The sequence below is a fragment of the Coregonus clupeaformis genome, unplaced genomic scaffold (genome assembly GCF_020615455.1).
Source record: "Coregonus clupeaformis isolate EN_2021a unplaced genomic scaffold, ASM2061545v1 scaf1401, whole genome shotgun sequence".
Taxonomy (NCBI): domain Eukaryota; kingdom Metazoa; phylum Chordata; class Actinopteri; order Salmoniformes; family Salmonidae; genus Coregonus; species Coregonus clupeaformis.
Genome location: NW_025534855.1, coordinates 113,352 through 128,032, shown reverse-complemented (window position 1 = coordinate 128,032; position 14,681 = coordinate 113,352). Strand labels below are relative to the sequence as shown.

Genomic DNA, 14,681 nt, shown 5'->3' with positions numbered 1-14,681 from the left:
AAAGATTCCTAAAGGACTATAGTTTTATTACAGGTAAAATTAATTTCTTCATGAGGTTGGGCTTCTTCTCCCTGATAAACATTACTATACTTCTCGGCTGTGACAAGGTGTTATGGGATTTGAGCTTGTATGGCTGTTTACACCGCTACCCTGAGAACCCAATTGTGATTTGTTTTCCATATCTGATGGTTTTTCTGACTGTCCACACTCAGTTTTATGTGACCCATGTCACATCAGATATGGGGCAGTAGGTATAAAATAAATGGCAGAAGATCTGAATTGGGCTGCAGGTGTAAATGCAACCTGTGACAGTCAGTCTCTTCGTACTTGGCACAGACCAGCATTAGACCAATGGTCAAAACATCTTCTGGATTCCATAAATGTTCAAACACGTCCTGGTGTTTAGGAAAGAGAAGGGATGGTGTGTCAATGGTATAAGTAGTGCATTAGTTGTTTTAAAGGGGCAATCTGCATTTCAAACAACGAAATGGCCACCACTGATTTGGTAAATAGCTGAGGCATGGGGCTGGAAAAATGTAACCACTCTCAAATTCATAGACAGAGCTATGAATGCTAGGACTGACCATCTAGAATTTTAACCATGTTTTAAAGCTATACAGTTTAATTACAATTGTTTACACAAACGGGTAAAACAAGCTTATATTTTGATGGGGTAAGACAGTTGAACTAAGCTCATGAGGCATAAGTTACGTGATACTCTTAAAGAATCAATGTGTATTGTCTATAATGAACTTAAGTATGTAGCAACTGCAGATTGCCCCATTAAAGGAAGTAAAGTTTGTTTTCCACAGTACCATGATGTAAACATGCACTACACAATGTTCTCTCCAGTCATTGTTGGGGCGCTGAGTTTTCCCTGGTCAGCTTACATAGTTCAGGCCCTGGTGGTTGTGTCAGGTACATGGTCACTGGGCAGGTATGCTAGAGTTGTGCTGGAACAAAAGCCTGCACACACTGCAGCCCTCTAGTACCGGGGTTCCCCAGCCCTGCAGTAGAGTTTCATTAAACCAGTGTCAATCCTGGTCCTAGAGATCTTCACACCTGGGCCTGTATTCACAAAGCCTCTTGGAGTAGGAGAGCTGGGGGGTCTACTACAAAGCAGGCTCAATGAGTTAACCAGCTGACTTGGATAAACAACTAGACATAACTATTGATTTTCTGGTTCATGATGCTGAACTTAGATATGTGTTTTTGGTTGTTGAGTCCTTTAGACCAAGCCCATTGGAAGCTTATCTTACAAAAAAATGTAAAGTTATTTCAGAATATGTGAGCAATTTAGCTGGCTAACCTATTGATCCTGCTGAGACGCCCTAATTCAATGTATCTTTACCAACTTACCATCAAGCCCATTGAACTGCCGTCTAACAGGTCATGTATTTCCTTATGCTCCTGAGACTACGTTTCAATCAAATCAAATTGTATTTGTCACATGCTTCATAAACAGGTGTAGACTAAAAGTGAAACGCTTATGGGACCTTCCTAACAATGCAGAGAGAAAAATAGAGAGATAATAGAAAAATAACACAAGGAATAAATACACAATGAGTAATGATAACTTGCCTATATACACGGGGTAAGTATTGAGTCGATGTGCAGGGGTACAAGGTAATTGAGGTAGATATGACTACTAGAAAGTGTGTGCCCTCAGTCCTGGAGGGAAGCAATAGTCATTCTGCTACCTAAGAATAGTAAAGCCCCCTTTACTGGCCTCCTTCAAATAGCCGACCAATCAGCCTGTTACCAACCCTTAGTAAACTTTAGGAAAAACGTGTGTTCGACCAGATACAATGCTATTTTACAATAACCAAATTGACAACAGACTTTCAGCACGCTTATAGGGAAGGACATTCAACAAGCACAGCACTTACACAAATGACTGATGATTGGCTGAGAGAAATTGATGATAAAAAAATATTGTGGGGGCTGTTTTGTTAGACTTCAGTGCGGCTTTTGACATTATCGATCATAGTCTGCTGCTGGAAAAACGTATGTGTTATGGCTTTATACCCCCTACTATATTGTGGATAAAGAGTTACCTGTCTAACAGAACACAGAGGGTGTTCTTTAATGAAAGCCCCTCCAACATAATCCAGGTAGAATCAGGAATTCCCCAGGGCTGCTATCTAGGCCCCTTACTTTTTCAATCTTTACTAACGACATGCCACTGGCTTTGAGTAAAGACAGTGTGTCTATGTATGCGGATGACTCAACACTATACATGTCAGCTACTACAGCGACTGAAATAACTACAACACTTAACAAAGAGCTGCAGTTAGTTTCCAGAATGGCTAGCCAGTCTCCAGACCTTAATCCCATAGAAAATCTGTGGAGGGGAGTTGAAGGTTCGAGTTGCCAAACGTCAGCCTCGAAACCTTAATGACTTGGAGAAGATCTGCAAAGAGGAGTGGAACAAAATCCCTCCTGAGATGTGTGCAAACCTGGTGGCCAACTACAAGAAACGTCTGACCTCTGTGATTGCCAACAAGGGTTTTGCCACCAAGTACTAAGTCATGTTTTGCAGAGGGGTCAAATACTTATTTCCCTCATTACAATGCAAATCAATTGATAACATTTTTGACATGCGTTTTTCTGGATTTTTTTGTTGTTATTCTGTCTCTCACTGTTAAAATAAACCTACCATTAAAATTATAGGCTGATCATGTCTTTGTCAGTGGGCAAATGTACAACATCAGCAGGGGATCAAATACTTTTTTTCCCTCACTGTACAGTGGGGGAAAAAGTATTTAGTCAGCCACCAATTGTGCAAGTTCTCCCACTTAAAAAGATGAGAGGGGCCTGTAATTTTCATCATAGGTACACGTCAACTATGACAGACAAGTTGAGAAAAAAAAATCCAGAAAATCACATTGTAGGATTTTTATGAATTTATTTGCAAATTATGGTGGAAAATAAGCATTTGGTCACCTACAAACAAGCAAGATTTCTGGCTCTCACAGACCTGTAACTTCTTCTTTAAGAGGCTCCTCTGTCCTCCACTCGTTACCTGTATTAATGGCACCTGTTTGAACTTGTTATCAGTATAAAAGACACCTGTCCACAACCTCAAACAGTCACACTCCAAACTCCACTATGGCCAAGACCAAAGAGCTGTCAAAGGACACCAGAAACAAAATTGTAGACCTGCACCAGGCTGGGAAGACTGAATCTGCAATAGGTAAGCAGCTTGGTTTGAAGAAATCAACTGTGGAAGCAATTATTAGGAAATGGAAGACATACAAGACCACTGATAATCTCCCTCGATCTGGGGCTCCACCCAAGATCTCACCCTGTGGGGTCAGAAATGATCACAAGAACGGTGAGCAAAAATCCCAGAACCACACGGGGGACCTAGTGAATGACCTGCAGAGAGCTGGGACCAAAGTAACAAAGCCTACCATCAGTAACACACTACGCCCTCCAGGGACTCAAATCCTGCAGTGCCAGATGTGTCCCCTGCTTAAGCCAGTACATGTCCAGGCCATCCAAATGCACTCTAGCAGCATTTGGATGATCCAGAAGAGGATTGGGAGAATGTCATATGGTCAGATGAAACCAAAAAGTGTTTGGAGGACAAAGAATGCTGAGTTGCATCCAAAGAACACCATACCTACTGTGAAGCATGGGGGTGGAAACATCATGCTTTGGGGCTGTTTTTCTGCAAAGTGACCAGGACGACTGATCCGTGTAAAGGAAAGAATGAATGGGGCCATGTATCGTGAGATTATGAGTGAAAACCTCCTTCCATCAGCAAGGGCATTGAAGATGCTTTTTACCAGAATAATATTTCTCAAGCAAGAACTTTGCTAGGACTGTCTGGGAGTGGTCTGAGTGGGGAGGGGAAATCTGAAAACTAGCTGTTATTGACAGAGAAGTCTCCAGAACCATGTGTGTTGGAACTTTGGAAGAGAAAGGGACATTGTGCAAGAACAACAGGGATGTCCACATTCATAACATTCTAACCTTGATGTGTTGATGTCCTGTTGACTTTTACTAAGAATGCAATAATTTAAGTTGTGTTACTACTAGCACATTTACGAATGTTTGGTCATTGTCTCAATATTGATCCTGCTTTGTAAAATAAGAGTGAGTGTGTTTGTCTGTGTTTCATGTTTGTGATGTCCCTCTGATGGCCTCCATTTCTGTCTCCAGAGGTCCAAGCTTCCTTCGACACACGTCCCTGTGTGAAAAGCTCTGATGTGGATCCAAGTTTTTCTGGGGCTCCTGGTTGTGGCCCTAGGCCTGCTCCTGCCCTACCCTGTCTGTGAGGCCACCTCCCTGGGTGCAGTGGTCAATGTTGTCCCTCTAGAGAAGAGGTGGAGGAAATATGGTGAGGTTACACATTGTCAATGACCAATGGTGTCAGCTTTTAACAACGTGCGTTAGGAATTTCAGGATTGACCTAAAATATGCGATCGATAATGATAGGCTTTCTATGTTACGATGCACATGTGAGCAGCATTCAAATGAATTACAATCCATGTTTATTGGTTCTTGCTGTACCTCTCAGCTGTCAATACACAGCCCCTCAAGGTTACTTACTACGCTGGTATTTTACAGTCTCTGCTATTTATCTGTTGTTGTTTTCTTTGTTTTTGTTTGTTTCAATTTACTTGATAAAATGGTAAATAGCCAATAGTTACATTGTGGTTTAGGCACCAACAACAGGTATAATATAATATAATGTGCCATTTAGCAGACGAAAGCGACTTACAATGATTGTGCTGAATTCCTAAAAGCAAGTTTCTCATTGTTACCATGTAATTAATTACATGACCTCCTGACCTCATGCCACCTTTGACCTTTGGCAGGTGAGAGCCCACTACACCGTGATCTCGGCCCTTCCCTGTCCTACGTTCTCCGGAGTGTGTCAGACAGGGGAAGACTGTGTCGTGCATACCACCCCGTTACCCTACACAGGACAGAAGCCCGCCTCAGGCTGGTGCGTCCGCCAATGGCAGAGGACCGTTCCCAGCAACTACAAGGCCAACGTGAATGTGGGGTATGTGATTTGCTGAGAGACCTGTCATTTATTATCACACCATGCCCATTTGATGTGCTTTAGTAGAACATCTATAGAATCAATACACACTGACTGGTCATGTTCAGCGCTAGCTTCCGCAACATTTAAGACTGTAAAGTTTAATGAGTTGGTTTCATAATGGTGAAAATGTCATACAAACTTGCTTTAAAGCAGTTGAACATTAGACCTCCTCAGTCCTCACAATTCAGAACATTACTGTATAATGCAGTTCCATGACTGATCATTCTTACTTTATATCATATGCATTATGTTGTCTCCATGTTATAAAGCAACCATTATGCAGGTTATGCCATACCAACTCAGGAAAAGTGAAAAACAAACATGTTTATTTCACTCCCCTGTAACTGTGAATTAGGTCCAACGTGAATGTGTTTCTGTCCTTGTGGGCTGGACCCTCCAACCAGTCTAACCCATTGAGACTAAACCAGCCACCTTACTGCAGCCTGCCTCCTCCTCTCAGGTAACTCAACACACTCTAACCTGGACATGAGTCTTGTACTGAGCATACAAACATTACACCTCTGTTTACTCTAGTCTACACATTCTTACGGTTTTGACTGCTGATATGTAGTGTTTATTTATTTGGTCATGACGACTGATACGTTTTCACCCTTTTCTCTCCTCTTCCTCCTTCTCTCCCTTTTCCTCCTCTTTCGTTTTCTCCTTCCTTCCTTCCTTCCTTCCTTCCTCAGCCCCGTTCTCCCTTTCCATACTTTTCCTTTCTCCTCCGTATTTCTTCCCATTGTCGAGCTCTTCAGTTTCGCTATAGCCTCTTCAAGTCTCTCAGAACAGGGTCCCAGTCCTCAAACTGCCTGAGCGCCTGACTTACTGTTTGTGAGATATGTGTAGTCTTGTGATAATGAGGTGATCTGCCGCACACCTGACCAATAGGCTCAAAAAAAGGTGCAGGAGAATATATATATATAATAAAGTGGGGAGAAAAAACTCTTTAAGTTGCATATGATTGTTAACTGAATGTGTATTCTTGTGTCAGGGCTCGCGTGAACTGCCCACATCACTTCCCACTGACGGTGAAGGACCTGGATGGGGACACGGTGCGCTGTCGCTTTGCCCGGGCTGACCTTGGAGAATGCCTTGACTGCCCCCAGCACAATTTTCTGAAGATGGAGGAGGTGGGTCTTAACTTATTTGTGTCTATATTTTAGTCCACGCAGCAGTGACTGTAAGATGCCCCCAAACCTCCAAGAAAAGGTGCAAGAAAGATACATTTTTGTTTCTTATACAGAGAAATAACAAATATTATTAATTGGCCATTATGGATGCATCATGCACCATCTAATTGTGCGGGAAGGTTAAACCAATTGAGAGTTATTTGTTGGACTTGTTTGGTTTGAGAGTTAGGCTTTCGTCTTCAGGCATGCGCTCTGTGGGAAACAAAGAAAATTTGTTTTCAAATAAATTGTAATACATTTGTTTTAATTGCTATTTCATAGGAGTCGTGTACGCTGTTGTACAATGGTAAATCATCCGCTGGCCAATACTCTGTGCAGCTGATGGTGGAGGACTTTTCCAAGTCAAACCCAAACCGCCAAACCCAAAGCACTCAGTTCCATCCCACTGCACCTGTCCCTTACAGGTGAGACTGACACACACAAACCATTTCACGCTGTCTCCTCTTTATTGATGGGCCTGTTTTAGGGAAAAGTGAATCAGGTATATTCTGCTGGTCTGTTCTCAATAACTATACATACTGGACTGTATGATGTAGCTGTGTTATTCAGTCTTGATGTGAGGCACCTTGGGATTGATTTATCAAGCGCTCTTGAAAATTAACATTTCAACACAGTAGTAATGGATGAGTTTCCCATATTTATGTACCAGTAACAACATTTTATATTGAGATACATCCAAAGTTCTTGAAAAGGAGCAACAGAAAGACTTGAATTATATTGGTTATATATGATACCTGAAGCCAGGTTAAAAAGAAAGTGGTTTAAAACTAAAGAACCTTAACTTTTGTCTTGTTCTTGGTTTCAGTGGAGGAGGCGTCCTCAAGCTGCATTTCCGAGATGGTCACCACAGGACTAACACCAACAGGTGGAGCCACCATCTCCGTTCTGCCCTACGAGCAGATCAACGTGTCTGTCACCTTTCGTTCTGACCTAGAGAGGTGTGTTATAGCAGGGTTTTCCAAACTTGGTCCTCAACCTAGAGGTGTGTTATACTACTCAACCTAGAGGTGTGTTATACTACTCAACCTAGAGGTGTGTTATACTACTCAACCTAGAGGTGTGTTATACTACTCAACCTAGAGGTGTGTTATACTACTCAACCTAGAGAGGTGTGTTATACTACTCAACCTAGAGAGGTATGTTATACTACTCAACCTAGAGGTGTGTTATACTACTCAACCTAGAGGTGTGTTATACTACTCAACCTAGAGGTGTGTTATACTACTCAACCTAGAGGTGTGTTATACTACTCAACCTAGAGGTGTGTTATACTACTCAACCTAGAGGTGTGTTATACTACTCAACCTAGAGGTGTGTTATACTACTCAACCTAGAGGTGTGTTATACTACTCAACCTAGAGGTGTGTTATACTACTCAACCTAGAGGTGTGTTATACTACTCAACCTAGAGGTGTGTTATACTACTCAACCTAGAGGTGTGTTATACTGAGTTTCCCTCCTTTTGTGTCATGTTTCTCTCAACTATCTCTCTCTCTCGCTCTCAGTTGTGTGTAAAAGTTACAAACGGGTTGTTTTCCAAACTTTCATCATGGATTTCTATTGGAGAAGTTAGTCCGTTTCTGTGCATCTTTCTACTGTTTTGACTGGGTTTGTGGTATCTCTCTTCTTCAGTGTGTCAGAGATAGTGGTGGTTGGTCCCCCTGGCCTCTTCAGGACAGCGCTGGAAACCAAGGGTTCCCTGGCCACCATGAATCTCACATGGATCCGGGGCCCCAATAACCTGCCTCCTCTTTTGCCACTTTGTTTCATGGCCAACACCAACAGGTAACTTTTCGGTGAAGGAGAACAATAAATGTTAGGTTGACATTTCGTCAACAACCAATGTTTTAGCATCTGTTAGAACCAACCTGTCTGATGTATACAACCTCTTGTCCTCACAGTTTGCAGTCTGAACCAAGATGTGTGTGGCTTTACCAAAGTAAGAACAATCACAGTTCTTCCACTCTGTTTTGTGTGTGTGTGTGTGTGTGTGTGTGTGTGTCCAAGAGTAAGCATGATGAAAGGGTCGTTTCTTAGTTGTTTACAGTGGTGAAAGCGGGGTGAGGTACAGCATAAGTGCAATATTTTCAAAACATGTTCATAAAATGTTGGAAGTCTCTATTTGTCTTTTCCAGGACAGATGGAGACCATTCCCACTGGAACAGGTATATAACACACTGTGTATGTAGTTGATATCCACTACTGACTGACTGACTGACTGACTGACTGACTGACTGACTGACTGACTGTCTGTCTGTCTGTCTGTCTGTCTGTCTGTCTGTCTGTCTGTCTGTCTGTCTGTCTATCTATCTATCTATCTATCTTGTTCTTGATGTATCAGTCTCTTTGGAAAAGACACACACATACAAGCAAAGAAATACACTAAAAAGACCCTTCTCTCTTCACCATAACCCAAACCCTTACCCTAAACTGGGTTCGTATCCTAACCCCAATCCGGCCCCTTACCCTAAACCGGGTTCGTATCCTAACCCCAACCCACCCCTTACCCTAAACTGGGTTCGTATCCAGATCCCTCCCCTCCCCATACACTGATACATCACACTCTTCCCTTCTTTATTCATGTTTTGGTTTAGTCTGATATTTAGTTTGGACTCCTGTAGTTTGGTTTTTCTTTTCATTTATACAATTTGTAAAGCGACTTTGGGTCCTTGAATAGCGCTAGAAGTCCCACCTATTATTTGTATTATTTCTCTCCTCCCAGAGCTGACATGTGGGAAGACTGAGATGAATCTGGTTCTCCCCATTTCCACCCTGAAGAACCTGATTGTGTCAGAGCTCCAGCTCAACCACCCTTCCTGTAGTGTCACCTCCAACTCCACCCATGTGATGGCCCGCATCTCTCTGACTGGCTGCGGCACTAAGAGAGTGGTACGAGACTCTGCCCACTGTATCAAATGCAAAACTTACATTGGCTCCTTCCCAGTAGTGGTGCCTGAGTAAAAAAAACTGGGGACGCCAAGCCAGAAATAAAGCCATATTACAACCTATGTGTTGTGATAATTGCGTTGTTCGCTCTATAACCTGTTAGTTCATATGCCTTGAGGCCATGATATGCTGTATAGGCCCAAGGCCGAGACAATAAGAAGACACAGTGGCAGAATAAATTCAACCACACTTTTGTTTCATCACAAAACCGGAGAGCAACCTCTGTCCGGTGAAGTCCACAAAGCATATTGCATGTAACAAACAGGTACAATGACCTACAGCATGGTCAAGCAAGTTAATGTTTCCGACATTTTCTGACTACTAAACAACTATTGATTTAGAACCACTGAGAGTTACCGCAAGTCACAAACAAAATAGTAGCTGCCTCCACTATTCCAGCACCATTTCAACTTCAACATTTCAACATTACCTATGCTTAGTCTAATACAGTGACAACTAAAAGATACCAAAAACAATTTAGTCCAATCAACGTAAGCTAAATATGATGTGGCTGTCCATGGTTCTGCTTTCTCTGCGTGTGTGTGTGTGTGTGTATTCTTGCAAGTAGGAAAAACATGTTGACATGTTGAGAAATGCCAATGCCATCCTCCTCTCATGTTGACGAAACGGTCTATGACTCTGTCATACAGTACATACTTTTAGTTTTGTTGTCCTAGGCTACCTGGCTAAAATGCTTGCTCGCTAGCCTAACTTTCATGGGTAATAATGAGCAAGCTAGTTAATATTAGCCTACTACATCTAGCTACATATTGAACATCCATCCTCTCAGGCCAGGGGCACAATGTATGAATTTATGGTTGGATCAAAATCGCCGTTATAATCATTGGCCAGTAAGGAGAATTAACTAATTAATGAAATCCCTATCTCCATCCATGGCTAAGAAAGGGCCAATTTTAGCCTGCTAGCTAGCCACCGGCAGACAACAACACAACGAGATGCAACAAATCAAGTTTTTTCTGCCAATAATGTTTTGCTCTCGATGTGATGTGATTGGTGTGAATCCAAACTGGCTTCTCTTGACACTTTGTTTTGGTATGCCAGGACCATTCACAGTTTTGAGCTCACTCAGTTTAGCTCAACACTGATTGGCTATTATTTTATACCTTTTTTTAATCAAGGGAGGCCAAATGCTCGCTGGCTTCCCTTGTGTTTAATGCTACGGGCGGCAACAATGTCACACTCTTTTTGACCAGACAGCATCAGGTAGATTGGCTGCACATACAGAGTCAGATAGGTGCTGTTTCACTCGCGCGGCTGCTTTCACTGGTGAGATACAGTACATTCAGCCTCTTGCGAATTGAAGGAAAATGATGAAACACAGAGAGATGAAAGATACATTATTTTATATGTTGTTTTCTTTTTTTTTCTTGGTTAATTTTATTAGGAAGCCTGGCTTCCCTTGGCATACATGAATGCACGCCACTGCTCCGTCCATAAAGCAGGTTGAACAGACTGTCTGCTGTGATGTGTGAATGAACCAGAATATTCACACATGATCCCGTCCCTTTTCTCCACAGCACTCTGGTTCAGAGATGGTGTACACCAACACCCTGCGGCGTGCGCATCCACCGTCATCAGTCGGCTGCCCACCTTGATTATGCCGCTCGCCTGCCGTTTCCCGGGGGTCGAGGCCAAGGGCCCGCGGTCGCCATCAACATGCCGTCGGAGCAGGAGACCTTCGGCATCGTCAAGTTCTGGTTGGAGTTCTACCGGCCTGGGGAGGGGCCCATGGCTAAAAGCACCATTCCCCATGTTCCGACACCTCCTCCCTCCCTCCCAGCGTGTCCGCCGAGAGACGTCCGGTCCGCACCGCGAGCAGGCTGGACACACTGGACCTGCATGTGTTCTCCAACACCTCTCTGGACAGGGCAGAGCTGATGGTGGGCAAGTGCATGGAGTCCGAGACAGAAGACATGGCTGACAGCTTCTATATCCTGGAACAGGGTCAGTGCAGGCCAGGGAACCAAGCCTGCTTAAAGGGATAGTTTTCTGAAATGTTTACCCAATCTTGATTGTTTTCTTACCCCAAATGGGGTACTTGGGTTTTTATTACAAGCTCTACGGAAAGCTGTCCTTTTAACTCAGTTGAGGTGGCAGCAATTTGTCACGTTGTTATGAAATTGATTGTTTACTGAGATTTCCGCTGTTTTGGAACCCAATCTCTCACGTACATTAAAAACATTAAATGTCTTCCTTCTTTCTCAGGTGTACGGCTGGAAATGGAACCCTGGAGATTCTGACCTCAACCTCCACTGCCAGGGTGTACCGAATCGACCTGAGCACTATCAACACTAAAGGAACCACGGTGTGTATTTCTGTCCATGTACCTCTCTTCAGGGATATGGAGGGTGCTCCCGTTGATCTCTCAGACATCCGGAACGGCCACATGATTATCCAGTTGAGCAAAAGCCCAGCGACTAAAATAGACTAACTAGCGCCTATATCCCATACTGTTTATTTACAACATGTTTTATTATTGTTATTACTGATTTATCCACTTCAATCAATGTGTCAGTCTGTCACTATGTGTTTGTCCCTTTCAGCTCTGTTTGAATAACAGTATATGTCCATCTGTATCATGCTTATTTCAAATTCTCACAATATGTTTCTCCGAGATTTTTTTGGTCTTGGGTCTGACTCTCTCTAATGACATTAGCCTATATGATCACAATATTGTAACAATCAGTAGTACAAGTGTTGTATGTGTAGTTGATTGTGTCTCTTGTCCTCTGCAGATGTACGTGGAGTGTACAGTGTATCTCTGTGTCACCACGAGGCCCTCTCAGAAGTGTCCTGATCAGTGTGACAGGGACAGCAGCAACCAGGTAACGGTTGACAACATGCTGACCAGGAGCTATAGCGTCCGCTCCGGCCCCGTTAGACTCGTACCCACCACCGCTGCACTGGCAACCACCACTGTGTTCACAACTACCATCCCCACCGCCACTAGTACCACAGCAGCACCAACTACCACAGCCTCAAATGGTAGGACTTGTAGACATGCTCAGCTCTTACTCAGTCCCGTAGCTTAAATTTATCTTTGGGGGCTGTAGCCCAGCATTAACCCAACCGATATGGAAAAGACGACCAGCGCTCACCAATAAAGTATAACTATCCAGTGATATTTACCCTCAATTGGATTCTCTCCTCCACTTTCCCCTACTCTAGCTCCAGCTGAGGACTCAACCATGGCAGTGGGCGTGGTCTTGGCTGTCGTTCATGTCTTTCTTCAAGGCCTACTTCATCACTGAAGAAACAAGGCTTAGAATACCTATGATGTTAAATTGTAGCTCTCATGTGGATTTCTGCATACTAATTGACATCATTTAAAGCACACATCACAAGAAGCCAATGGAATTAGTGATATGACACACTGCTTACTTTGAATGGGCCTTTTGAATATTTTTCAAGATACTTATTTTTGTACAGTATACTCCCCATGATGGTTTCTACATTTCCCCAGAGGACATTAGTATGAAATTTGTGCATGTAAAGCATGAAACACTGAGAATCTCACTGCTGATAGGTACTTATCACAGTGGGAGGCCGTTCCTTCTCTTGCTTGAACAAAAGCGGTACCTGCTGCGTGCCAACCTTGTAGCGACGAGCCTACCGGTTCTAGTCGTCAGTGGCCAACAACTTGATTTTGAGCCAATCTGAGGGGTCGTCACTAGTTACCACAGCCACAAAGTCATAAACCACAATTGATCTTCTTATAATGTGATTTTAAACCTAACCTTAACCACACTGCTAACCTTGTTCCTAACCATAACCTTAAATTAAGACCATAAAGCAAATGTTTGTTTTCATGATATAGACAATTTTGGACTTTGCGGTAACTCAATCAGAGAGCACGAACCCCCTGGGAGCCAACAACAAAAAAATGAAATAAGAGGGCATGTCTCCGCACATCCGCCGATGAGCCAGTCACACTTCATATGCAATGTAAACTATGTGATAGTAACTAGCTAAGTGCACAGACACAATACTAAATTATTCCTCCAAGCTAGCTAACCACTAGTATTAACCGCTAGTATTGACATTGTATGTAAATCACAATGGATTTGCTAGTTTCCATGAAATAGCTGCCTGTGTTAGTTGCCGAGTTGTGCAGTTTCCTTAGCTAGCTAGTGAATATGCTAACATTAGCTAGCTAGCTAAACATTTGGCTATGGGCTGGCACTGTGGGATTATGGAGAGTGAATAAAATTGTTTCTTCGTCACCTTGCTAGGTAGTTCTCTAGCTGCGGCCATCTGGCTAGTAGCAACATAAACACAGATATCTTGTAATCTAGACCATAAACAAGACGCACGGATATGCATTGTCAAACAACGCTACTGCCACCTTCTGGTTTGGAGTATTTTAAAAGGCTGAGTGGGTGACGACTTCCAAGGTCTTTGCTGTGTGATCACAAAACAGTGACTGCCGACACTGTTTAGAGTTGCTAAATACTGTCGGCAGGTAAATGTTTGACAATCTTACCAGACAATCTTTTTTGTTTACTCAATATTTCGGTCCAAGTGTTACCTGAACAAAAAATATATAAAGTTGCCCCAAACTTAGCTCCAAAAATGATCCTGCAATTAGCAAATTATACTCGATTTTATATATTTTTTAACTGCTGTTGACACATATTTACAAGAGGTTCCTCCACTGATAAGTGAAATTGAAAGGTTTTCAACATTGTTTTTCTTGTTATAGCAACCTCTCTAATAACTCACAGTGAAATCTTCAACATTGAACCAATCAAATTCGATCAATCAAATGTATTTATAAAGCCCTTTTTACATCAACAGTTGTCACATCTTTACAGTAACCCAGCCTTAACTAATCAGTATTATTGATACTACTCCCGCTCCACTTTTACTACAAACATAGATCGTGCTTATGTAAGCACTAAGACGACTCCTGCTGGGGCTTTAGTTCATCTGTCTATCACAGTCTTAAGGTGCAAGGACAAACCAGGTTTGGTACGCAATTGGTCACAAAAAAGGCATATTGGTCTTCTACTACCTCTAAAATAGTGATACTCTTCATGGATTTCACTTAATTCAAACATTTTATACCCATGAAACATAAACCCTCTGACTGACTACTAGATTCTTCAGAAGTCATTCATAAGAACATGTAATTTACCATTTGGAAAAGCACCAGAAGTAAGCACCTTTTATAGTATGACTTTGGTTATAAATGATTTGTGAAGCACCTATATTCTGGTTCATAAATATTATTTGTAGTGCTTATGAAGTCGTTGAACACTATAATAATACCTATGCCTGTATTGGTGTATTTATGTGGGTGTGCTGTATCCCTCTGTGTCTAGATACGACAGGGCACAAGGTGGTTTAATATGCTCATACAGGTACAGTAGCTATATTTATTACATTATCATCGAGTTTATGGTTCTATAGATTATATTTTGTATTCAATGGTAAAAAAGTTTGCCGAGGTCTGAAAA

General features: G+C 42.4%; 1 protein-coding gene across 1 annotated transcript; it reads left to right on the top strand.

The window, feature by feature from the left end:
* Positions 1 to 4,177: 4,177 nt before the first annotated feature.
* On the top strand, positions 4,178 to 12,959 carry LOC121566685. Its single transcript, XM_045218144.1, has 15 exons — positions 4,178 to 4,348; positions 4,830 to 5,020; positions 5,418 to 5,522; positions 6,057 to 6,195; positions 6,517 to 6,659; positions 7,061 to 7,120; positions 7,888 to 8,040; positions 8,157 to 8,194; positions 8,391 to 8,420; positions 8,978 to 9,212; positions 10,740 to 10,919; positions 11,003 to 11,176; positions 11,428 to 11,527; positions 11,958 to 12,207; positions 12,391 to 12,959. The coding sequence occupies exons 1-15, from the start codon at positions 4,346 to 4,348 to the stop codon at positions 12,471 to 12,473; spliced, it is 1,884 nt and encodes a 627-aa protein (XP_045074079.1). The 5' UTR covers positions 4,178 to 4,345; the 3' UTR covers positions 12,474 to 12,959.
* The last annotated feature ends 1,722 nt before the right edge of the window (positions 12,960 to 14,681 follow it).